At 43.2% G+C, this 25888-nt stretch overlaps 1 protein-coding gene and 1 pseudogene across 2 annotated transcripts; both read left to right on the top strand.

Annotated features, from left to right (window-relative positions):
- Nucleotides 1–2166: 2166 nt before the first annotated feature.
- LOC309639308 (thioredoxin domain-containing protein 17 pseudogene) lies at nucleotides 2167–20039 on the top strand (annotated as a pseudogene). The gene is made up of 2 exons (XR_014268574.1): nucleotides 2167–9471; nucleotides 9786–20039. The product of XR_014268574.1 is annotated as a thioredoxin domain-containing protein 17 pseudogene (transcript).
- A 122-nt stretch (nucleotides 20040–20161) lies between these two features.
- Nucleotides 20162–24999, top strand: XBP1 (X-box binding protein 1). Its single transcript, XM_082416335.1, is given in 6 exon segments — nucleotides 20162–20468; nucleotides 21550–21646; nucleotides 22452–22580; nucleotides 23399–23458; nucleotides 23461–23544; nucleotides 23851–24999. Coding segments are annotated over 6 exon segments (1179 nt in total). The 5' UTR covers nucleotides 20162–20217; the 3' UTR covers nucleotides 24409–24999.
- The last annotated feature ends 889 nt before the right edge of the window (nucleotides 25000–25888 follow it).

The raw sequence follows: 25888 nt of genomic DNA, 5'->3' as shown, positions 1-25888 counted from the left end.
TCTTTTTGCTCGGTCTTTCTTTGCAAGGGATTTCTGGATAATTTTGACGTTTTCTAACCAGATTCTTGCTCACCATCATGTGCTTAGCACCTAATATCTAAGATGATGCTTGGCACACAGTAGGAGAACAATAAGACATTTTGGAGTGAAATGAATGAACTGTGCTACTGATTGTAAAAGTGGAATCATAAAATCACTGCACTTTAGACTCAGCAGAACTAGAGAGAAGGAAAACAAAGGACCTCCCACAAGGGACTGTGCAAGGCGGTTTCCATACATCATCCCACTTCATCCTCACAATTACCTTAAAAGGTATCATGATGCCAACTTCACAGATGAGGAAACTGATGGTCACAGAGGTACCCTGCTATCCCCTGGAATAGCAAGTTCAAGGCTTTCGTTTGGTAACTGAGGAAACTCGGGCCCAAGGCAGTCAGGGGTCTTGACTCAGGTGACAGAGTCAAGGCTGCTTAGTTAGCAACCTACCTGGAATATCCCCAGGTGTTGGGCTGCACCTCGCAGGCCTGAGATCCTTGTAGTTGCCCAGCCTTGAGCCCAAAGAAAGAGCCTGGAGACAGCAACAGAGACATCAATGGCTTATTGGACAGAGGATCTTACACAAAGGGTCCTGGAGCGATACCACCACCATGTACAGCGGACAGCAGGAAAGACATGGCAGTAATCTTCCTTACTTGGAGGAGAAGGAGGCTGCCCTTTATAGGGGGAATTGACATCAGGTGGGCTCATCAATAAACAGGGATTAATGAAGCCCTATAATGAAGAGGGTTGGGTAGTCATGTGAGTGAAGCAGGGACTGGTAGGGCAGGGGGATGGACAGAGAGCAAGAGAACATCCATCTTCAGTGGCCGAAACTCACACTAAGTCTGTTGGCTGAAGGCAGGAGGTACTGATCCTAGAAGCAAAAGGACCATTGTGTCTAGGCATAGAGTTTCCAAATCTAGTGCTTGTTTAAAAAAATAAATAAAGAGCACCAGCCTCCTGGGCAGGTTTTAGGCAACTAAGCCTTTACCGGTTACACTAGGTACACCCATATCTCAGGAATCCCAGGGGACGATCATGGGTGAGCAGCAGCAGGCCGGGGACACTCAGGAAGCAGGCGGGCTGGGCACTGGAACACCAGGGATTAGCCAGTGGGTCCTGGCCAAGTCCCTTTTTCCTTTCTGTGCCTCAGATATGAAACGGATTAGGGATGTGCTGAGTGCCTGCCAAGCGCTCTGCCAGAAAGGGCAAATTCGGTCAAGAAAAATTACTGAGTGCAATCAAGTGGCTCAGGGACACAAAAGTGCATAAGATCTGGTCCCTGCTTCTTTCTCTGATAGGCGACCAACCATCCTGGTTTGCTGGGACTCTTCCAATTTAAGCACTGAAAGTCCCGCATCCCGGAAAACCCCTCAGTCCCTTGGCCGCCTCTGTGCGGTCTCGGTGGCCAGAGGAAAGCACACACATGATAATGACAGCACCACAGGGAGCCGTGTGTAATACAAAGACCCCAGTGGACACAGGGCAACGGTGCTGTGCCAACCTCAGTAGAGCATGCAGCACAAGGAAAAACCAGCAACACTGATCCGAAACAGACTTACAGACTTAGAGAACAAACTCATGGTTACCAGGAGGAAGGGTGTGGGGAGGGATAGAATGGGAGTCTGGGATTGACCTGTACACACTGCTATATTTAAAATAACCAACAAGGACCTACTGTATAGCACAGGGAACTCTGCTCGATATTCTAATAACCTAAATGGGAAAAGAAATTGAAAAAAAATACTTGTATAACCAAATCATTTTGTTGTACACCTGAAACTAACACAACATTGTTAATCAAGGATACTCCAGTATAGGGCTTCCCTGGTGGCGCAGTGGTTGGGAATCTGCCTGCCAATGCAGGGGACACGGGTTCGAGCCCTGGTCTGGGAAGATCCCACATGCTGCGGAGCAACTATAGCCCGTGAGCCACAACTACTGAGCCTGCGTATCTGGAGCCTGTGCTCCGCAGCGGGAGAGGCGGCGACGGTGAGAGGCCCGCGCACGGCGGTGAAGAGTGACCCCCCTCGCCGCAACTGGAGAAAGCCCTCGCACTGAAACGAGGACCCAACAAAGCCAAAGATAAATAAATAAATTTATAAAAAAAAAAAAAAAAGGATACTCCAGTATAAAACATTTTAAAAAATAGTAACAAAAAATGGAATACTTTGTTCATCACAGATTTCTTCTGCAGCAATTTAGATTTTTAAAAATATTGCATTAAAGTATTCTTTATCTTGATTACTGAATTTCTCTTGAATTTTGCACCTGAGGCAAGTGTCTCACTTGTCTCATCCCTGTCCCAACCCTGCAGGGCAGCCTTCAGAGCTAGTCACCAGACCTGGGACAAATCACAAGTCTTCTCCATCTGAATGTCTTCATCCACATGCAGAGGAGGGTGGACTACACAGTCCCTAGGGGTCCTGCAGGTCCAAGATCTGTGGTTTCACGACTAGATGTGGGAAAACTGAGAGGAGCAGGAGGTAGTGGGTTCTGGGGGGGTCAGGGAAGAGAAAGGGAAGAAGCGTGTCTGCTTGCCTCCTACCAAAGAAACAGGACCAGGAGGAGGGATGAGTCATATACATGTGTGTATATAGATAAAGATTCATATATGTCTAGGAATTGGCTTATGTGGTTGTGAGGCTGGCAAGTCTGAAGTTTGCAGAGTAGACTGGCAGGCTGGAAACTGGGCAGAAGCCAGTGCTGTCTGAGAAGGAATTTCTTCTTCTTCTGAGTAACTTCAGATTTGCTCCTAAGGCCTGTCTGTGATTGGAGGAGGCCCACTCAGATGATCCCCTTTACCTGATTGCAGATGTTAATCACGTCTACAAAATATCTTCACAGCAACACCTAGATTAGTGTTTAACAGACTAACTGGGTATTATAACTTAGCCAAATTGACTCATAAAACTAACCATCATAAGAGGAGAAAATCATTCAGAGAAGTTATGAAAATTGTCCAAGATTATCCAGCTGACCGGTGTCACGTCGGGACTGAAAACGTGCTATGGTGACCACAAAGTACACATTCTCCCATGAGTCTTGCTGTGTCTGGGCCTCCAGAGAAGTTTCTGAAGCATCAGGGCAGCTTCCTTATCCTCTGCGTGATGCTGTTACTTCTGTGTCGTAACCATTTGGGCGCATCTCCTCCTGGACAGTGGGTTCTTTGAGAAAAGGTCCGTGTGTTAATATCTTCATATCATCCACAGAACTAGTAAAGAGCCCTGCAGGTGCCAGGCATTCAGTGAATATTTGCAGAATTAGGGAATCACTAATAATCCCAACATCTGTTTCCTAGATACCAGCACTGAACTAAGCTTTAACTCTAAGAGGTTAACTCTTTTTTTGTTTGTTTGTTTGTTAACTTTTGCTTGAATTGAATCTCAGTTTCCCCAACAACAACAAAAAGCCAAAGGAAAGAACTCTTGTAGCCAGGATGGAATATTCTAGAATTCTATTGTGCATTCTGACTCTGATTTCTTGATAATCCTGTGAGGTGGGTCCTGCTGGTATTCTTGGATGAATAATAGGAAAACAGAGGCTCTGAAAAGTTAGGGACTTGTCTAGGGTCACAGAGTTTGTAAGTGGTGAAGGTCACACTTGAACCCAGGGAGCTGGATTCTACCCTCCGCAGGCCTACCCACCAGGCCGCACTGCCCAAGGCAAACTGTCCCCTGCAGCCAGATTCCTACATCATTGAGTTGATTTCCTCCACTTCCAGATGAGGGACAGAGAGGTACAAGTGGCAGCACCAGAACCAGCGCTCCGGGCTCCCGGCTCCCAGCCCACAGACCTCTTCTCCTGTTTGCCTCTCAAAAGGCATGCTGGGGACCTTGCGTGCCCTGCCTGGGCCTCCAGGTGCTATTTACTCAGCTAGGTTTGGCTCTGCCTGGATCCCAGTCTGCTGTTTGCACAGTAAATGTCACCTAGTCTATACCCCCAACGATGGAGGGGAACAGGGACCGAAAGGAATATTCTTTTGCTGGTTTCAGACACCTTGACTGGGGTTTTCAGTTTCTTAGATACAATGCAAATCACTGAAGGTGGGGGTTGCCTCAGAAGCATCTTGTCCTAAAAGCAATAGGCCAGGCCTGTGTTCTTTCCATGCCTGTGCAACCTCCAGGAAACCGGACAATCTCCGAAGTCACAGGGATCTAAGTTTAAATTCCAGTTCTACCACATGACCTTGGGCTTAACCCCTCAGAGCCTCACCTTCCTCCTCTGAGAAATGGAGCCAATTCCTACCTTACAGAAATTAAAGAGTAGATGCCAAGGGCTCTGCACAGTTCCCGGCTCACATCCTGTACTCATTAGCTAATGTTCCTAATACTGACTTATTTCACACATCCTCATGCTGGTTCCTTTGAAAATAAAGGGAGTAAGGAGGATACAAACAAGGCTTACTGTTCTTTATTATCCCGATTTCCCATTACCTGGCTTCTTCCTGGAAAAGTGTTCCAAGAACTTTTAGAAGTAGAGAGTAAACAAACAAGGGAGGTTTCAATCTGTGAAAGAAACATGCAGATTCTGCCTTTCTCAGGAAGGCCACTGCCTGAAGCTTGAAGCAGATCCACTAATTCAGTTACTTTACTCCCTGATTGAGTTCCAACCAGCGGTTCCGGCTTTTGAACCAGGATGTGCAAACAAGAGCACTTACCGGAAGGGAGATTTCGAGGCCTCTGGATTTCGTCAGCTGCCCACTCTCCCAGGAGAGCAGGTGGGACCAGTCAAGCCAGCGGCCAAGGCCAGAAAGCAAGCTGAACGTTTCAAGGTCTACGAGGCCTCTTCCTTTTGAGTTTTTAATTTCAGTGGGATACACGTAAGAAATGCCAAGGAGGAAACAGGGTTGATTCGTGGTTGCCGAACCAAGTGGGGTGCAGAGAAAAAAAAACAAGATGAAATGGAAAAGGTCAGCTACCTCATTGTACAAAGTGAGGAGAGCTGCAGGGGATGCGGGGCACAGCCTCTGGTCCTAGGACCCCGGGTTCCCACTGGGTTCCTGACCCCGAGAGATAACCCGTCCCTGGGGCTCGGGAGAGTGACAGCACTGCCTGAGCTCAGACACCCAGAAGTCCCTTCTGGCTCCTTTAAGGAGAGAAGCACAGCAAGGAACCAGGGAGAGAGTGACTGTGCAGAATTTAAAGCCAAACAAGGGAAAGGTGGGGAGGATGGGAGGGAATCCTCTCTCTCTCTCTCTCTCTCTCTCTCTCTCTCACTCCTGCCTCCATTTTTAAAGAAAAGTTGTTGGTTAAAACAAAAATACCAAGGAAGTCTTGAAGGAGGCTAAGGATGAGAGTAGGAAAGGGAAAAAGGATGTCCCAGGAGAGTTGAAATAAGTATACAGAAATCCGGATCTTCTTATCCACTTAGGTTCAGGAATAGTAGCAGGTGTCAAAGGTTGAATACATATATGTTGTGTTAGTTTCAGGTCTTTTTTAGCCCCAGGTGAACTATTACTGCTTTCTTGAGATTCTAGCTCAGGGTCCAGGTGGCATCTAGCTCTAGCAGGGAGAAGCGGCAAGGGAAAAAGTAAAGCTAAATCCTATGCAAACTCCTACTCATCCTTCAAGGCCCTCACGAACATTGCCTCCTCTATGAGGCCTTCCCTGATGGCCCTACAGAGTTAGGTCCTCGCTCCTCGGTACCACTCCTAAGGGCTGGTTACAGTTATACTACATTAGAATTACTTATTATCTTTCTCCTCTTCTAGATTCTGCTCCCCGAGAGAAGATAAAGGTGGCACAGATTTCGGGATGAATGAATGACCCCAAATCAAGGTTTTCTGGCTGTGGTTCTGATCATGATGCTGGAAATATCAGTTTATTGCACGTGGACACATAAATTTTAAAAAATCCTTGAATGCAAATGTTTGAGCACAGGCAAAGGGTGGAAATTTTCAGGAGAACCTCAAGTCAGTACAAACTGTTCTCCTTGCTCTTGTCCTGGTTCCTGGAGGGATGGGGGACATTTGCTGATCAAGATTAGGGGAGTCCCTTTAGAAAACTGTTTTCAATTCCCCCCCGCCAAATTTTTAAAGTGACACTTAGACAATCCATTTCCTGCAAGCCTGAACAAATTTGATTTTTCAAGACACTGATGAAACACCTCAATTGAGAAATGTTTATTCCCATTCAAAGCTGTACCCAGGGCAGCTATCTTCTCACCCCCTTTCTCTGTTCCAGAAGGTAAGAAAAAGTCAGACTCACACACCTTCGAGTTATAAAGTCACCTGGTCACCTGGAAAGTGACTCTAGAGGACCCCTGTCCCCCAGTATGTATCTTTGGGATGTCGGAGAATCTGTGTTCGTTCCTTCAGTTGATGCACCTGTCCCTGGACAGTGCTGCCCTGGGTGGGGATCTGAGGCCGGTGGGTGGGCACTCTGGTCACCTGCACTTTGTTCCCGGGCGCCAAAGAGGCCATTTGTGGGCAGGGGGAATTCAAACAGGGGGTTGTCTCTGCTGCTGTCATCCTCCTTCAGATACCAAGGCAGGGCCTCCCAAGTGAAGTGAAGAGGCTCAGGCTGGGATGGGCTGCCTTTGCTCTGGAGCCTGGAACTAAATGCAAGAAGCTCCTTCCTGTGTTCCAGGCACTCTGCTAGGTTACTTTCATGCACACTCCTGTCTTTTCTAGTAAAACAAACAACAATGAAAAAAAAAAACTTTTTTTTTTAACATCTTTATTGGAGTATAATTGCTTTACAATGTTGTGTTAGTTTCTGCTGTATAACAAAGTGAATCAGCTATATGTATACATATATCCCCATATCTCCTCCCTCTTGCGTCTCCCTCCCACCCTCCCTATCCCACCCTCTAGGTGGTCACAAAGCACCGAGCTGATCTCCCTGTGCTATGCGGCTGCTGCCCACTGGCTATCTATTTTACATTTGGTAGTGTATATAAGTCCATGCCACTCTCTCACTTCGTCCCAGCTTACACTTCCCCCTCCCCGTGTCAAGTCCATTCTCTACATCTGGGTCTTTATTCCTGTCCTGCCCCTAGGTTCTTCAGAACCATTCAAAAAAAAAAAAACTCTTGAAGAGGTTCATGGTTTATTCCAGGTCACCCAGCAGAGCCAAGCACTAACCTCCACCGTCCTGTTCAAGTTTAGTGGTCTGTCCCCCACCCCTGGCACAGACCATGACAAGGGTTTTTGGGAGCACGTTGCGGGTGCTAAGGACTATAATAAACTCTGTAATTCCGGAACTCTAGGCTGGAAATTACAACTCGTTTCCAAACAGAAAATGATTGTGTTTAGTAGAAAACGTTTCCTTTTTTAAATTGGAGATCCAACCTCTTCTTTCCCAGATCCTGCAGGCTGGCTCACCTGTTCTGTGCAGAGCAGCTCGCACAAGCCCCCCACCCCCAGGGATGGCGTCATCCAGACCCTGCCCCAGAATCTCACCGGAGGTCAGGGGTCTGTGTACCCAGGAAATGTTTGCTGCCCTCTGCTGGGAATGTTGTCCTAGGTCACACTGACAGAGCCGGTCATCAGCAGCCCGTGGCCAGGTCCAGTCCACGCATTTTGTTCTCTGGTTGGGGGAGGGAGCAGCTGGCGAAAACTCACCTGGTGTCCATTGCTATGACACATCTCCTGCTTCATGGACCCTGTCCCTGCTTGTGACCAGTGATCAAATTTTATACTCAGACATATTTTAAAGATTTGGACCCACCATTGTTCTACTTAACCTTCTGGGACCTGTCAAACTTCCTGGCTGCCAAGTACCAAAAGACAGACGAAAGGATGAGATTAATGGGAAACTAGGAAGATTGTGGGGATGGTACTTGGCATTAAGGTGGATGGCCCTCGGTAACAATAATTCTTAACACGCATGGTGTGCTTTCTCTGTGTCATGAACTGTGTTTAATGTATTATCTTGGTCAACTCTTGATTCTCATTTTTCTGACAGGGAAACTGAGGCTCAGAGGGGTTAAGTAACTTGTCCAAGTTTCCCTAACTAGTGCATGTTAGAGCCGAAAACCTGCCTGATGTCCATCCATCTGTGTCACAAGCCCAGGCTCCCAGCGCCCAGGTTGTAAGGACTGTTCTTACAGTGTCTGGAAATGGAAGATGGATGGTCTCTCTCCCAATATTCTCGGAGGCAATCATAATTCTACTCCTCCGCTCCCAAAGCTTTTCTCTTCTTGTATCTCCTTTATTCACCAAACCAGAGTTTCATCTATATTTTACCCAGCTGACTCTTGGAATCACATAAATCCTGGATGTTTTCATGAAAAAAAAAAAAAGTTTATGAGACAACAGAATATGTACAGCTTGCTGTCTTTCCCCACAGGAATATCAGATGTACAAAGTCAGCTATAAATAAAAGAGAGGATTTTTTTTTTTTTTTAATGTTGAGAGTCCCTGGGCCATTCTCAGGAAATCTAGTCTCCTACAAGTCAGGTCATGAAAAACCTCACAGCATCACCTAAAGGCAAGGCCACCTCACCAGTGGGGGAGGGATTCAGTTGCTGTTATTTTGGAGTCAGAGCCTCAGGGTACGTATGTGTCTGGGAAGGTTGCACTTGAGTAAATCCAGCACTTCAAACAAATACCATTGACTGAAATTAGTCATGAAACATTTTGCAAAAATAGATGTTCCATACAGAAGCTAAGTAATCAAAACCAAGGCAGGATCCTGGAACAGAAAACAGACTTTAAGAGGGAAACTGTTGAAATCCAAATAAAGTCTAGAGTTTAGTTAATAGCACTGTGTCAGTGTTGGTTTCTGAGTTTTGACAAATGTACCAATGGTGGTGTAGGCTGATAACATTAGGGGAAACTAGAACCAGGTTGGGGGTTGGTAGCATATGGGAATTCTCTGTACCGGCCTTGCAACTTTTCTGTCAATCTAGAATTACACCAAAAAAAAAAAGTTTATTAAAAAAAGTTCAAAACCAGTGAACTGATGTTTATTCTCTTAGTACTAATGGGGCCTACAGCGCTTAAACTTCTTTCAAGTAAGATAAAACTTGCTTCTCTTGCCACCTTTGAACCTTGGTGTCAATAAAGGTACCGACAATGGAGAGTTTGTGCTTTCTTTAAGGAGACAAAACCAAATGTTGAGCCATTTACTGCTCTGGGTCAATGCCAAGTGCAAAAGAGAGCGTGCAATATCTTTTCACTTTTCAAACGAACCTTTTCCTTTTGTTGTTGTGCCCTTTTAGGCTCTGTTTAATTTACCGAGCAAACGAACTGCAGCATTTTGTGGAAGCCAAAGGAGTACTGAATTTCTTAGAACCCTAATACACACAAACGAACTTCAAGAAGTGTTGCAACCCTTCTCCAGAAAGGGGTGGGCAGCCGCAGGATTGAAGGAAACATCCGCCAATACCACCAGGAGGATTTCCTGCCCACACATTTGGCGTCTCAACGTTACTTAAACGGTTCAAAAACGTCCGCCTTTAAAAACACAGTCATGGGGCTTCCCTGTGGCGCAGTGGTTGAGAGTCTGCCTGCCAATGCAGGAGACACGGGTTCGAGCCCTGGTCTGGGAAGATCCCACATGCCGCGGAGCGACTAAGCCCGTGAGCCACAATTGCTGAGCCTGCGCGTCTGGAGCCTGTGCTCCGCAACGGGAGAGGCCACGATAGTGAGAGGCCTGCGCACCGCGATGAAGAGCGGCCCCCGCTTGCCGCAACTAGAGAAAGCCCTCGCACAGAAACGAAGACCCAACACAGCCATAAATAAATAAATAAATAAATAAATAAAAAACAAAAAAAAAACACAGTCATGAAATTAAGAGCGCTAGAATCACTAATCCTAGCAAACCAAACGACTTCATCCAACTCTCGAGGGTACTGAATCCCTGTGCATCCAGGTCGGTTTCTTAGTTGTGACAAATGTACCATGGTCGTGTAAAAGGACAACATCAGGGGAAATCAGAACTGGGTGAGGGGTGTACATAGCACTTTTTGCAAGATTAAGATGCAACTTCGATTCCATTAAGGAAACAAAAATGGTATATATAGACCTTTGCTCTTTCCCCAATGATTTAAGGGTTTTTCATTTCTCCTTGTGAGAATATGAAAAGTTGTCTTACAATTCTTGCTTTCCATTTCCATTTAACTTGTGTTTAGAACAATGAGCAACGTAGCGCTTTCCTGCTAGAATCTGCCTCTTGACTACAGCGTGGGAGCCTGTAAAATATGACACCAAGCAAAGGCACGGGACACAGGGGTCTTTAAGAGTGAGTGTCAAAATCATGGCATCAAGGAGCCAGGATTCCTGAAATCTATTCCCATTCTTCTCCTGGACCATTTAAAAATCTGTTTAGTAGATGAGCAGGGGGATTACAAAGAAGAGCCAGATGCAGTCCCTGCCTTCTGGGAGCTCACAGTCTCATGTGGAGATCCAGACAGGTGGATTGTACTGCCAAGTATCACAGGTGTGTTGCTGGAAGTCTGTGCAGGTGCACAGTAGGGTGATGTCTGACACAGTTTAGAGCAGTGGATCTCAGCTGGGGGAGGTCTTGGCTCTCAGGGATATTTGGCAATGTCCAGAGACAGTTCTGGTTGTCATAACTGGGAAGAGTGGGGGGTGCTCCTGGCATCTGGTGAGGGGGACCTCGGTGCTAGTAAAATTTACAATGCACAGGACAGCCCTCACCCCACAACAAAGAATTGTCCAGCCCCAAATGTCAGTAATGCTGAGGTTGAGAAACTATGGTGTAAACAGAGAGAGGAAAAGGGCATTCCAGGAAAACGGTAGGACTGAAGTATGGGACAGATAGATAAGCTGGAAAAGTAATCTACAGCCTTAAGATGATTATTTTGTCCCTTTGAACCTCAATTTTTCTGGCCACAAAATAGTGATGCTAATGCTAAATGACTCATCTCTTTTCCTGGTGTCAGAAGAAAGTGCCAGTGATAAAAATTATGTCCTTGGGATCCACCTACTTCCTGATGCCATACTTGAGCATACTAGTTCCTCAGCCATACTAGTAGCCTGTTCATGGAAAAACAAAGACGGTATTTGGAAAATCTAACTTAGGGCAGTATGGTAAGTGTCTGTAAAAGTGAGGATTGTGTTGTATGGCATGTAATAAAAACCCAGCCACCATGATATTTCTATTTGTCACGTAACTTGGGATCTGGAAGTGGGCAGTCTAGAGCTAAGTCAGGGCTAGATGGTCACTCCATGATGCCATCAGGAACCCAGACTCCTTCTGTCTTTCCCCTCTGACATCCTTAGCTTGTGGCTTCCTTCCTCATGCTTGCAGGATGGCTGCTGAACTGTCTCAACCTTTCGAACTTTCATCAGCATTCTAGGCAAGAAGAAGCATTGCCTGGGGGAAAGGGGCAACAGGAAAAAGGTGAAAGGCATCCCAGTAGAGTCTTCTCCATTTAACAAGCTTTCCTGGAATTCTCTCTGCCTAGAACTTCCACTTATACATTGGCCTGAACTATATTCCACAGTTACTCATAATTTCAAGGGAATCTGGAAGCTGAGTGTTTTCAGCTAGGCACCCTGAACAAAAATTATTATTATTATTTTTAATAAGAAAGAAAAGTAGAATAGACACCATGTAAGTAACTAGAAATACTGCCTTAGTACCTTAAAATGAGCACATTTCAGGCTTTAGTAATAAGTCCAAGATAGACCAACCTTGTGTTGAATTCTGCTTTCAACAAAATGGTATTATGTAGCAGTCTGCCAGAGTAATTTAAAAGATGTTCTGTCTTTTAAAGCATATTGCAGACAACCTAACAGTTTAATAATCATTTAAAAATATATTTATTGAATGTCTGTGTACTCAGCACTATACTAAACACAAAGAAGTATAACCCATGCTTCTGTTTCTAATGAGCTTTTCGAAATCCAGTTGGAAAAAAACATAACAACGTAAACAAATGAAAAGTTGGGTAACAATGAAAGAGTTAAATAACAATCTGTTATAGTAGTCTAAGAACGCCTTGTGTTGCTGGTGGAAATGTCGAATGATAAAACCACTTTGGGAAGCTGGCAGTTTCTAAAAATGTTAAACATACACCTACCTCGTGATCCCGCAGTTTCCCCACTGGGTATTGAATATTTGCCCAAGAGAAATGAAAATACAAAGATTTCTTTCACACAAAGGTTTGTACACAAGTGCTCACAGCAGCTTTATTCATAAAAGCTAAAACTTGGAAACAATTCCATTGCTAAACCCTGAAACACAGATCAATCTCACTCTGCAAGAGGAAAATGACATCAAATGTTGTGAATGTTTCACATGTTCCTGGTGGAGAGGAAAGTTCTCTGTGAGATCATATTTGTTAATTGTGCTATTCACATCTTTCCTGTCTGCACTATTGGTTGATTCTGAGCGAGGTGTATTCGTCTCCCACTGTGATTGTGGATCTGTCATTTTCGCCATTTATTTTCAGTTTTTGTTTTATACATTTCAAAATTATGCTACTATGTTTATAAAATGTATGACTCATAACTTGTACCTTTAATCAACATGAAACACCCTGCTTTGTTCTTTTTAAATGTTTTTGTCTTAAATTCTATTTTGTCTGATACAAATGTTGCTCCATATGCTTGTTTTCTGTATACATTTGCCTGGTGAGCCATTTTCCATTCTTATGCTGTTTTGTTTTATGTGTATTTCCTATAAACAGCATATAGCTGGAATTTGGATTTTTCACTTAAACCAGAGCCTCCTTCTTTTACGAAGGGAATATAATCCATTCATATTTATTTTTGATTATTTATATATTTGGACGTATTCCTACCATGTCATTTCATGTTTTCTCCTTACCATGTTTCTTGTGTTTTCCTCTTTTCTTATATTTTTTGGAATGATTGTTGTTCTCTGTCTCTCACTGGCTCACTGGCTCACTCTTGTCCTTTGTTTCTCTCTCCGAACAGTTTGGTTCTATTCTTCTGCTACAATGGTCTTAAAACTTTTTTGTTCACATGGTCCCTAAAATAATTTAGTAAAACTAGATACCACATTTTAAATACACCCCACATTTTAAACATCTAAAATTTCTCATGATAAGCTTAAATATTAGTTGCAATGGATGTCATTTCTAATGAAACTGGGAGTATTGACATTTTAAAGTAAAACTTTTGTATCACTCTTTTAGCTGTGTTCAATGGAATCGAAATACCACAGTTATTTGCCATCCATCATCACACATTTGGAAATATGAGTCAAGGATTTGGCCAAGAATAGCTGGCTGGGGTGAGGGGGTTTGCATATTCTGGGGCCAAGGATTCAACCAGCCATTGCCAATAGATTAATTACATACATTTGTATACATGAGAATTTAATAGGCATCTGTTTCCTTATTGTCAGAGAACAGAGTTAAAATCATGAAAAGAGGGAGGGCTAGAACAAACTCTTTGGTGTTGAATTGGAGTTGGAGTTATTGGTGTGCACTCATGAGTTTTTAATACATAAGATAGATCGATATAAAAATAGGTATAGACATACAAACATCTATATCTTTCTATATCTTTTTATGTGGGTATGTATACACATATATATACAAATATTATTTCCTAGTTCTATCCACTGAGACAACCTAGAAGCAATGACACCCCAGTAGCAATGAGCGCACGTAGTGCACAGATCTTTGTCACTAAATATTATTCTCCATGAAAAGGAGCCAGACCTCCTTGGAGAAATGGCCCATTCAAGGGCTGGGCCTGGGAAAGAATAGATGAGTCTGGAATATCTTGTTGTACCAGAAAATAAGTAAGTGGTCAAAGAATGATTGGGACATGCCAGAAAGGACACACGTCAGGAAGAGGCTCTCATACATGCTACAACATGGATAACCTTGAAGCTATTATATTATGTGAAATAAATCAGACACAGAGGGACAAGTACTGTATGACTCCACTTACACAAGGTACCTAGAATAGGCAAATTCATAGAGACAGAAAGTAGAACAGAGGTAACTAGAGGCTGGGAGGATGGGTGAGTGGAGAGTTATTGTTTAATGGGTACAGAGTTTCTGCTTGGGATGATGAGAACGTTCTGGAGATGGACAGTGGTGCTGGTTGTACAACAATGTGAATGTACTTAATGCCACTGAGTTGTATGCCTAAAAATGGTTATTGGTAAATTTTATGTTATGTATATTTTACCAAAATTAAAAATGGAGGTCATTAAAAATGGAGACCAATGGTCTCCCACTGGTCAAGTCTGAGACAATTTAAGAATCAAAATAAATAATGTAGTAATAGATTTTTTTAAACCCACTGAGTAAAATAGCACTCTGTGAGTTGATATCGATATGAATAACTAAATAAATAAGAAGGGAAAGTTCTACCTCACAGTAGAATTCCAAGGAATAAATGCAGAAGGAATGATAGAATTAGGAAATCACTATTTGGAAATCACTATGGTAAGAATTAATTTAGGCAAGAATCATCAATGGATCCTAGAACTGTGAGTGAAGATATAATGAGGAACAGGATAGGTAGATATCTTTAAATATCCTTCTACAAAATAGGTATTATTAATAAGTACAAAAGCTACTAATTAACTTTAGGAGACAGCATCTTAACCAATTGGTAAAAGTTAATATCACTGGTTATGGGACAAATTGACATCTCCTGCCTCCTGATATGATGCACCGAGAAGAAAACAGCATCACTGTGTGGTATTCCTGCCCAAAACACATAAATCATGAAGTCACATCAGACAAACCCACACTGAGGGTCATTCTACAAAATAATTGACCCATACATTTCAAAGAGGTCAACATCAGAAAAGACATGAGGCAGGCTTTCCTGGTGGCACAGTGGTTAAGAATCTGCCTGCCAATGCAGGGGACACGGGTTCGAGCCCTGGTCTGGGAAGATGCCACATGCTGCGGAGCAACTAAGCCCGTGCACCACAACTACCGAGCCTGCGCTCTAGAGCCCATGAGCCACAACTACTGAGCCCACATGCCACAACTACTGAAGCCTGCGCACAGCAACGAAGACCCAACACAGCCAAAAATAAGTAAATAAATAAATAAATTTATTAAAAAAAAAAAAAAGACAAGACATGAGGCCCCACCCCGCATGGAGCCTCTCCCGGCAGTGGCAGGACACAAGACACCTCCAGTGTTCCGATGGCATGCTCTCTCGATGGCCCGCTATGAAGAGGTGAGCATGTCTGGCTACGAGGAATTCACGCAGGTGGTGGAGCAGCACAGTGGCAAGACCATTTTCGCCTATTTTTCTGGTTTTAAGGACACTGAAGGCAAAAGCTGGTGCCCCGACTGCGTGCAGGCTGAACCAGTTGTACGAGAGGGGCTGAAGCATGTTGGTGAAGGATGGGTGTTTATCTACTGCCAAGTAGGAGAAAAACCTTATTGGAAAGATCCAAATAATGACTTCAGGAAAAAGTTGGAATTAACTGCAGTGCCTACACTACTTAAGTATGGAACACCTCAAAAACTGGTAGAATCTGAGTGTCTTCAGGCCGACCTCGTGGGGATGTTGTTCTCTGAAGATTAAGATTTGATGATGGCAATTGTGTCTTTATTTCCTGATTTGCTCTAGAATAAAAGAATCTGCATACTCGCTTTGAATTCATGTTAGCAATAAGTAAATAAATGATGACAAAAAAAAAAAGACGTGAAAGGACTGAGGAACTGTTCCCAGTTGAAGGATACTAAAAAGCATGATAATCACCATATGCAATGCTTGATTTTGGAACAGATCCTGTACTTTAAAGGACAGTATTTGTGTATTTATTTATTTATTTATATTGAACTATAGTTGATTTACAACACTGTGTTAGTTTCAGGTGTACAGCAAAGTGATTTAGTTATATATATATATTCAGATTCTTTTCCCTTGTAGGTTATTATAAGATATTGAATATAGCTCCCTATGCTATACAGTAAATCCTTGTTGTCTATTTTATACATTGTAGTGTGCATCTGTTAATCCCATACTCCTAATTTATCCCTCCCCTGCCCTTCCCTTTGGTAACCATAAGTTTGTTTTCTATGTCTGTGAGTCTGTTTCTGTTTTGTAAATAAATTCATTTGTATTATTTTTTAGATTCTGCATATATGTGATAGCATATGTCTTTCTCTGACTTACTTCACTTAATATAATATTCTCTATGTCCATCCATATTGCTGCAAATGGCAATATTTCATTCTTTTTTATGGCTGAGTAATATTCCATTGTATATGTATATCTATACCACATCTTTATCTATTCAAATGTCGATGAACATTCAGGTTGCTTCCATGCCTTGGCTATTGTAAATAGTGTTGCTATGAACATCGGGGTGCATGTATCTTTTTGAATTAGAGTTTTCATCTTTTCCAAATATATGTCCAGGAGTTGGATTACAGAATCATATGGTAGCTCTATTTTTACTTTTTTAAGGAACCTCCACACTGTTCTTCATAGTGGCCATACCAATTTAAATTCCCACCAACAGTGTAGGAGGGTTCCCTTAAAGGACATTATTAGAAGAATCAGAGAAATTTGAATGGAGTTTGGGGATTAGATAGTGATACTGTATCTCTACATATGCTAATTTCCTGATTTTGATGGTTGCACTGCCGCTATGAGGAGAATATGCCTTGGTTTTAGGAAACACATGCTGAAGTATTTAGGAGTAATGGGGCATCATAACTGAAACTTATTCATAAATAGTTCAGAAAAAAATTGTGAATATATATATACATATATGAGATACACACACATACATAGAGAGAGAGACTGATAAGGCAAACACAGTAAAAAGTTAACTGGTGAGTCTGAGTAAAAAGTCTGGGTGGGCTTCCCTGGTGGCAGTGGTTAAGAATCCGCCTGCCAATGCAGGGGACACGTGTTCAAGCCCTGGTCTGGGAAGGTCCCACATGCCGCAGAGCAACTAAGCCCGGGTGCCACAACTACTGAAGCCTGCGTGCCTAGAGCCCGTGCTCCACAACGAGAGAAGCCACCTCAATGAGAAGCCCACGCACTGCAATGATGAGCAGCCCCCGCTCACCGCAACTAGAGAAAGCCCACGCGCAGCAACGAAGACCCAACGCAGCCAAAAAAAAAAAACAGTCTGGGTGAAGAGTCTGCCGGAACTCTTTGTACAATTCTTGCATCTTTTCTGTAAGTTTGAAATTATATCAAAATCAAAAGTTAAAAAAAAACAACAAGCTCTTTATTAAGAACCAGAAAACTTACCTTATTTCTCTTTCCTTTTTAAGTTATATTTCCATTCTACTTTCCTTACAGACTTTTATCTCAATGTAATATAGTTTTATGTTTAAAAGTCTACTGTTGATTACCTAATAGGCTACCTTGCGTAAAAATATACACATTTAAATATTTTAAAGCTTTCTTCAAACCATAAAAAATTATTCTACATGGAGCTATCATAACAATTAAAATCAGTACAAATTTTACAAAGTTTATCAAAACAACAAATATTCCAAATTTTGATAATTATTAAACATAGAGAGTAAAATGATATTGGAAATGTATCTTTGCGTCATGTATCAGTGGATTAATAATACTTATTTCTATAGTGAGGCAGGATTCAGAATTAATTTTATTCCTTTTTTTTAATTAAAAAAAGTCCCCTAAAACGTTGTTCATATAACTAAGTGGATGGGGAAGGAAGGCATTTTGTTATAACGATGTCCTTCAATTGTCTGAACATCTTTCAAGTTAGAAGCCAAGTCACATAATGACCTATTATTAAAAATTATTGTATTCAAGTCTCAGCTGACAACTCACTCTTGTCTTCCATCAATTTTGTTGAAAACAAAGAATTAGAACCAATGGAGTTGGAAAGGGATTGATACTCAGTGATGAGGGTCATTTCCTTTTTCAATCTCATCACTAATAGCTTGACTAGTCTATTTGTTCGGAGCCCCAGAGATTTTTCTACCTCAGGGCAGTGCACCTTGGGAAGATTAAGCATGAGTGATGTGAGTGAAGAGTGCTAGAATGGAGACTGTGAAAAAGACAGGTGGGAAAAAGAATCAATAGCCACCTGTGGTCAGTGGCTACCGTATTAGAGAGAAGTTCTTGAATTTTAGTTTCAGATTGCTACTGGGTTTGGTGTAGTTCTTTTACTTATTTAGACTTAATGCTCTACTGTTTCTTGCATTTCACAAAGACTAAGAACTTTGTATTTTATATATTTTATAGCTCTTATCACAAGTGCCTAGTAACTGTTTTAAAATATTACTGGCATCTGATGCAAGAATTATCAGAGAAATGTTACAGAGAGGATATAAAACTGTTCAAAGGTTTGGACACGAGTGTTCATGATTCCACGGACAGCAATCTGCACTGGGTCCAATTACTGTTTTTGAGTATGATTTAACATGTTTATCAAAAAGATGAAAGTCTTGAAAACAAAGCTGTGGGAGTCAATTTCAACATTCCATTTCTACCCAATTAACCAAGACTAAAATGCAATCCACTGGCTTTTTCGCCTCTGCCCCAGCATCTTGTACCTTCTCCTTATGGTTACTCATTTACACCATGATGGACTAATAGAGGCCTCATGCATTTTCTTTTTATGTCTAAATGATTTAAATTTCTTCTAGTTTCCCTGAGATTTCTTACACAGTGCCAGACGTTCTTTTGGCATTCACAAATATTAACTTAAATAAAAGACTGCATGACAATTACATGACTTTTCTCAGAACCTCTTACAGCTTTCCAAGGTCCTTTAACAGGAAGAGTAGGTCTCAACCAGAAGGTATTCTGAAGAATTCTCCCCAAAGGTCCCAGGGCCAGGAGTGAATCTCTCACCCCTTCAGGCACTTTAGGACCCAGCTAGCTCAAGGTTGATGGGAGTTAAAAAGAAGGCAGGCTGTTTTGTCCTGGTCTCTGATTAGCCCCCATGTCTTTCCCAGTCCACAGAAGCAGCCTGTGTTCAGGACGGCCTGAGCTGGGCCAGCTCAGTTTAAATAAAGTCATTGATTTCACTCTGCCAATTTGGAGGAAGAAAATACTAGGAGGCTCACAGTCTAGTCCTGGGAATGATGGAAACTACGCCCTTAAAAGGGCCTATATATCGAAAGACTGAACTGCTTTCATTCATTTCTTCTTCCCATACTGTTTTCTTCCACCAAAATATAATAGAAGGGCTAACCTGACTTAGTAACACCGAAGAATTACCTGGAAGCGTTCTATCTTTTCACTTTTTGCATATCTTCCAAACACCAAGCTACGAGATTTACTCATCTCTGCATCCCTAGAACCTAGAAAAGTGCTGAGCATAGAGGAAGCAGTAACTACTTATTAAAGAATGTATTGCTTTGTAATTCTAGGGAACTTAACATTTTGTAATTTGCTTCAAAAAAGTGAAAATGCCCGTGTGGGGTGTTTCCTCGGGTTTCTCCATTTTAATATTCCTTGTCTAAACTGGTCCCTAGCTACCGTTCGGAGGCCCCTCTTTCACAAGCCCCCCGCCCCCCGCCCCTTTGCGCCGCAACAGGCGGGCAAGAGCCCTGAACCTCCCCTCATGTCTTATACGTGACATTTTTTCTTTTCATAATAATAATAATAATAATAATAATAATAATGTATGCTCATAGCAGAAAGTTTAGAGATGCAAAGAAAAATGAAATTACACGTATTCCCGCCACTCTGAGAGAACACCACCTAAGGTTTATTAAGCCTTCACTATGAGTTAAACCTAGTTTTAAAACGCGCGATCTCATTCCCTAAAGACTTATTTCGCGGAATTTCTTTGCAGGCTTTTCTCTAACCCAAGTCCCGATTCGCGCTGGTCTTTCGATTTTCTGCTCAGCTCCGGGCCCTAAGCGGCGCACAAGATACAATTCTGCCAGGGGCGGGTAAAAATCTGTTAGTCTCCGTAAAAATTGGTCTGGAAATCTCTCGGTTTGGAATTAAACTCTGCGTCAGCCTAGGGGGGAAATTCCATTTATTGAGGAAACTCCGCCTGGCTCCGGACCCTTCCTCACGAGCACGGGACTTCCCCAGACCTGGCCCTCCGGTGCCCTAACCCAGCGCCGAGCTACGCCTACCGGCCACCCCGGCGAAAAATGCCCGGCACCACAGCCGCCACGCTGGACGCCCTGGCCCCACCCCCTCCGGATCGGCCGGACCAATGGGCGCCGAAATAGGCCTGCGTCACTCGGCGCTGGCCAATCGAGGAGGGCCACGATCGTAGAAAGGCTGGGCGCGGCGGAACCGGCCCGCTGGGCGGCGGGGGCGCGCACTCGGGTAGACACGCTCCGGCCATGGTGGTGGTGGCACCCGCGCAGAGCCCGGCCGCCGGGGCACCCAAAGTTCTGCTTCTGTCCGGCCAGCCCGCCACCACCACCGCCGCCGCCGCCGCCGCCGCCGCCGGAGCCCCGGCAGGCCGGGCTCTGCCGATCATGTTGCCGGGCCAGCGAGGGGCCAGCCCGGAGGCGGCGAGCGGGGGGCCGCCCCAGGCGCGCAAACGACAGCGCCTCACGCACCTGAGCCCCGAGGAGAAGGCGCTGCGGAGGTGGGCGAGGGTCGAGGCACGGAGCCGGAGGGCGAGGGCCTGGGGTCTGGGACCGAATCCGAAGGCGAGACAGGGACCTGGGGCCGCGCTGACCGCCCGCAGCGCTCAGGCGTTGGTGACCGGGCCAGTCCGGTGCCAGCGTGGCGCGGGGCGGGGCAGGAAGTCTGGACTGGCAGATCCACCGCGCTGGGTGGAGTCCAGAGCTGCGCAGGCCTTTTTTATTTACTTCTTTTCTATCTCATTAGAGATAACCAGAGCTGGGTATAAGGGTACCTGGGTTCCAGGCCCTCTAGCTGTGACCACAGACCCGTGGTCAGCTTTTCTGAACTTGGGCTGTGACATGAAGCCTATTGGTTAACCTACTTTTTTGGAGACGCACGGAACTGAAATGTCAGCTGTTGAAGGGGGCTGGGAGCGCTGTAAGGCTCCCGAGTCAAACTCAGCCTCTGCATCCTTAAAATGGTATCTACTTCATCAGGCTGCTGGGGAGATTGAGAAATGCCTAGTACTTAGTCCTCCGTAAATGTTAGTTCTCTTATGATCATTGTGCTTTTTGTGATTTATGAAGTGCCTCCTGGAGTAGACACGGGCCTAGGCTTTCAGCACCAGGGCGAAAGTCGCATCAGCCTCTCCCTCTTTTGAGTTGGGTTTAGGGAGGGAGGATTTATGTCTTAGCGCTATTGCAGCCTTTACTAGATTTAATCAGTCCAGGTTGGATCCTCTTTAAGGGGATTGGAGTCAGGAAGCAACGGGGGAGTAGAAAGGGGAGGAGGAAATATCTTGTGATGCAAGGTGAATAATATTTGTGTCCAGCCTCTGTGCTGTGGCCAGGGATGAGACGAAGGTGGATGACTCAGTATGGGGGAGAATAAAGTAGGTCTTCAAGCTAGATCCACAGAAGGCTGATTTTTTTTTTTTTTTTGGTTTTGTTTTCTTGAGGGGAGAACCTTGAAGTGTATTTTACCATTAGTCTACCTTGTACTGTAAATTAAAATGAAAGCACCAGGTGGCCAAGTTTTCAAATAAAGATATAAATAAGGTTTGAGATGACTCAGTGTGGTATGTCTCTTTCTGTTCTCAGGAAACTGAAAAACAGAGTAGCAGCTCAGACTGCCAGAGACCGAAAGAAAGCTCGAATGAGTGAGCTGGAGCAACAAGTGGTAGATTTGGAAGAAGAGGTAAAAATACTTAAGGCCAAACTCGTATCTTTTATCCATTGTATATCTTTCCTTGGTTAATGGTTGCTTCGTCTCCTTTAGAATACAATTGGACATATAATTAAAAGTTAAACTTTTAGTTAATCTAAGTTAGGGTAGATAGGTAGTTGGTTAAGTGGTGAACCTTGATGAGAGCAGAAGTGATTGACCCTCTTGGCATTTGGTGCTAGCTCTATCTCAAAGCTGGTGAATTACAACATTTCAACAATGTTTTATCAGTTAGTACTAAAAAATTAGTAAAAGCAGATAGGAAATCATTGCTTAAACTTGAGACCTTTTCTGGCTTATCCAAAAGTCCACTAACTGTTCCCTTCCCCTTCTAGGGTCTACTTGTTACCTAAACTTAAATTGTTGCCAGTTACACATCTTGAATACATAAGGATTATTTGTGTTGTTCTTTTTTTTTAACATGTTGATTTTACAGTCCACCACTACCACTTTTATTATCACCTGCCAGTTCAAGATAGGATTTTTTTAAACATCGTATCTAAATTAAAGCCACAAGTCACTCTTTGCTGAAGTCTCTATTAGTAGTTGGGGGCATTGTGTTATATGTGACCCCATGAGATAGCACTTCCTAAATAACTTTTTTTTTTGTAATTATAACCTTGCCTTCTAATACCCACTGTGAACAACTTCATAAGCATAGAGTTTTCCAAAAGACCCGGGAGAAGGAAAGGAAACCTATTGTAGTGAAATGCTGTCAGGTGGATTCTTAAGTGAAAGAATTAGATGTCTTAATAGCCTCTTCTGAACTTTCTTCCAGAACCAAAAACTTTTGCTAGAAAATCAGCTTTTACGAGAGAAAACTCATGGCCTCGTAGTTGAGAACCAGGAATTGAGACAGCGCTTGGGGATGGATGCCCTAGTGACTGAAGAGGAGGCAGAGACCAAAGTAAGTCATGTCCTTTATTTGGTGCCGTATGTGAGAACTGGTTTTAAGTGACATGACCTCTTTCTTTAATGATACTTATTCATTTTTCAAGAGTGTAGTGAATAGTACCAGGTCCTAATAATTAAAATAAGTTAGATGACTCTCCAAGAGCAAGTACTAACAAATGCCAGTAGTCGACAAGATATATCTACCATGCCAACATTAAGGAGAACCAGGATAAGAGAGCCAGTCAAACCTAACTTTGAATGCTACTAAAATTATAGTGGTTCTTTGATGAATATGACTGAGAAGGGATTCATTATGATAGTGACACCTTTCTGATAGAAGAGTGATGTATGGGTTTTAATTTACGAATCATGGCAAATTCAGTGATAACACTTAAGTGGTCTACGGTTGACAGTAGGGCAGTTCTACTCAGAAGATAATGTTCAGGACAAACTTTTTAAAAAATTACTATCCAAAAAGATTCTGGGCCTAAATTCACTATAGAACTTTATTACTAGGAACGTTATTCTTATTGAGAATATAAGTAAGATATTATTTAAGAATATCGGTCCTGCCTGAATCTTTGCTTGGGGAAGAAAAATGTTTCATTGTACAGAAAATCACAATGAAGTTAGTCTTACCTTCCTTTTCTTATCTCTTCTTGAGGAGGGCTCAAGAAAATGGAAATAACAAAGGTTTAAGGGAAAGATTTCAGCTCTAAAGAATAGTTTTCTAGCTTTCTTGAAAGTCAAGAATCACAGCTTCCTGGCAAGTATTTCCCTGGGGACTCTCAGCTGTTGGAGCTGTTCATTCACTTTGGTCTTTCTTCCCAGGGGAATGGAGTGAGGCCGGTGGCCGGGTCTGCTGAGTCCGCAGCACTCAGACTACGTGCACCTCTGCAGCAGGTGCAGGCCCAGTTGTCACCCCTCCAGAACATCTCCCCATGGATTCTGACGGTGTTGACTCTTCAGACTCTGAGGTAGGGCTTATTCAGGTTTACTAAAGAGGTGTATAACTATTTAATTCCATTTGTTTGATGCCTGACATCCCTAACCAGACAGATGAGGGCAGAGAAGGTAGTTTTGGTTGAGTTGGAGGTGAACATTAACTACCTTCCTATTTCCAGGTGGTTTAGGACATGGAGTGGAGTATAGATAAATGGGTCTGGTGGGTCCTGGAGGTCATCCTATAGCCTAATGATTAATTTACATTATGGAACCTAGCACTAAGGTAGATTCTCAGTGCATTCTAATAGTTGAACTCCATTTAATTTTTCCTTTTACAGTCTGATATCCTGTTGGGCATTTTGTTCAACTTGGACCCAGTTATGTTCTTCAGATGTCCTTCCCCAGAGTCTACCAGCCTGGAGCAGCTCCCAGAAGTCGACCCAGAAGGACCCAGTTCCTTACCCACACCCCCCTCTCCATCCCTGGGGACGTCATCAGCCAAGCTGGAAGCCATTAATGAACTGATTCGTTTTGACCACGTATATACAAAGCCCCTAGTCTTAGAGATACCCTCTGAGACAGAGAGCCAAGCTAATGTGGTAGTGAAAATTGAGGAAGCACCTTCCAGTCCCTCAGAGAAGGATCACCCTGAATTCACTGTCTCAGTGAAGGAAGAACTTGTAGAAGATGACTTCATTCCAGAGCTGGGTATCTCAGATCTGCTTTCAACCAGCCACTGCCTGAAGCCATCTTCCTGCCTACTGGATGCTTATAGTGACTGTAGCTATCAGGGTTCCCCTTCTCCCTTGAGTGACATGTCCTCTCTGCTTGGTGTAGACCATTCTTGGGAGGACACTTTTGCCAGTGAACTCTTTCCCCAACTGATTAGTGTCTAAGGAGTGATCCAATACTGATGCCCTTTTCTTGACTATTACACTGCTGGAGGATATGGCACAGAAGCCTGTGCTTCATTCAAAAAGCCAAAGTAGAGGGTGTATGGTCCTAGAGAATTCCTCTAAAGTATTTGTTCAAACCTCATAGGTCACCCCAAGTATTGTCTTTTGACATTCAGCAGTCCAGGGTACACAGATACATTACTATAATCCAGAATTACAGATTCTGAGGTTGTACCTTTATCTTAAGGGCAGTGGTTTGCCCTAAAGTATTTACATAAGCATCACTAGAAAAGTGTCTTAGACATGGAATTAACGAATGGCCCTTTATCATTTCTCTTTACCCATCTTGGCATCCCAGGCTTGCCTCCGATCTTAGGTCCTTTAGTTTGCTTCTGCAAGCAGAGAGAACACCTATTTGAGGGGGCTCCTTTTCCCTTATCATGTACAGTTCAAGTAAAGATCAAGAATCTTTTGTAAAATAGAAATTTACTATGTAAATGCTTGATGGAATCTTTCCCTGCTAGTGTAACTTTTGGAAGGTGCTTTCTCCATTTATTTAAAACTACCTGTGCAGTTAAAAAGTACAATGCAGTGTCTTTGTTCTTTGATTCCTTCTTGAACCTCACGTCTTACTGTTGTTATTCTCTCTTGGTTTTCACTGTTTGCCATGGTAGTGATTTATCCCACTTCAGTGAGCATGCCACTTTTTAAAGTGACTGAAGGCTTTCCCCCCTTAATTACCGCCTGGTTTAATTCCTGGCTGCCTGAAGTAATACACTCTGACCAGTTACTATATTTGAGACAGTTTCTTCAGCCTAACTGACCAACATTACAGCTAGTAAATGGCAGAGCTAGAACACTTAACAACTTTTGCTATTAACATGTTAGAGAAGGACATGCCATTAAATATCAATACTTTTGCTATTATTATAGAGATTAAGAGCATTTTCTAGACTCAAACTCCCTGGGTTCAACTCTGCCACCAGTTCAGCTGGGTAACCCTGGGCATAAATTACCACTTATTTCCTCATCTGTAAAGGGGTATAATAGTATCTCTAAAGGCTGCTAGAGGATTCAAAGAGATGATGCATTATAAGCACTTAGTATATGCCAGGCACCGTCCCAAGCACTCAAAAGTTAACTGTTATCTCCTAATCCACTTTGGAAGGGTTTTAATCTCTTACAGAATTATATACACTCTAGGACATGTTTCACAAAAGAATGAATCTGTTACAACCCCCAAACTACAGACTTGATAAACTCATCATCCAAGGTGCATCTTTTCTTTGAGAATCCACTTACAAGATATTAAAGGAGTCCCCTAATTTATAGAAATTATTTTACCCATGCCAGGATTCTATGCCAGTATTTACTGACTACCTCTGGGGAGGTCAGAGTGAGTGAGCAGACCAAACGAGGTGGGATTCCACAAGCATACTACTGGGCAAGAGAGCCTAAGGTCCCTGGTTGCTGAAACCAG

Source organism: Balaenoptera physalus (assembly GCF_965194825.1).
Source record: "Balaenoptera physalus genome assembly, chromosome: 12".
Classification (NCBI taxonomy): Eukaryota; Metazoa; Chordata; class Mammalia; order Artiodactyla; family Balaenopteridae; genus Balaenoptera; species Balaenoptera physalus.
Note: the sequence above shows the minus strand (reverse complement) of the source record. Positions and strands in the feature narration are given on the sequence as shown.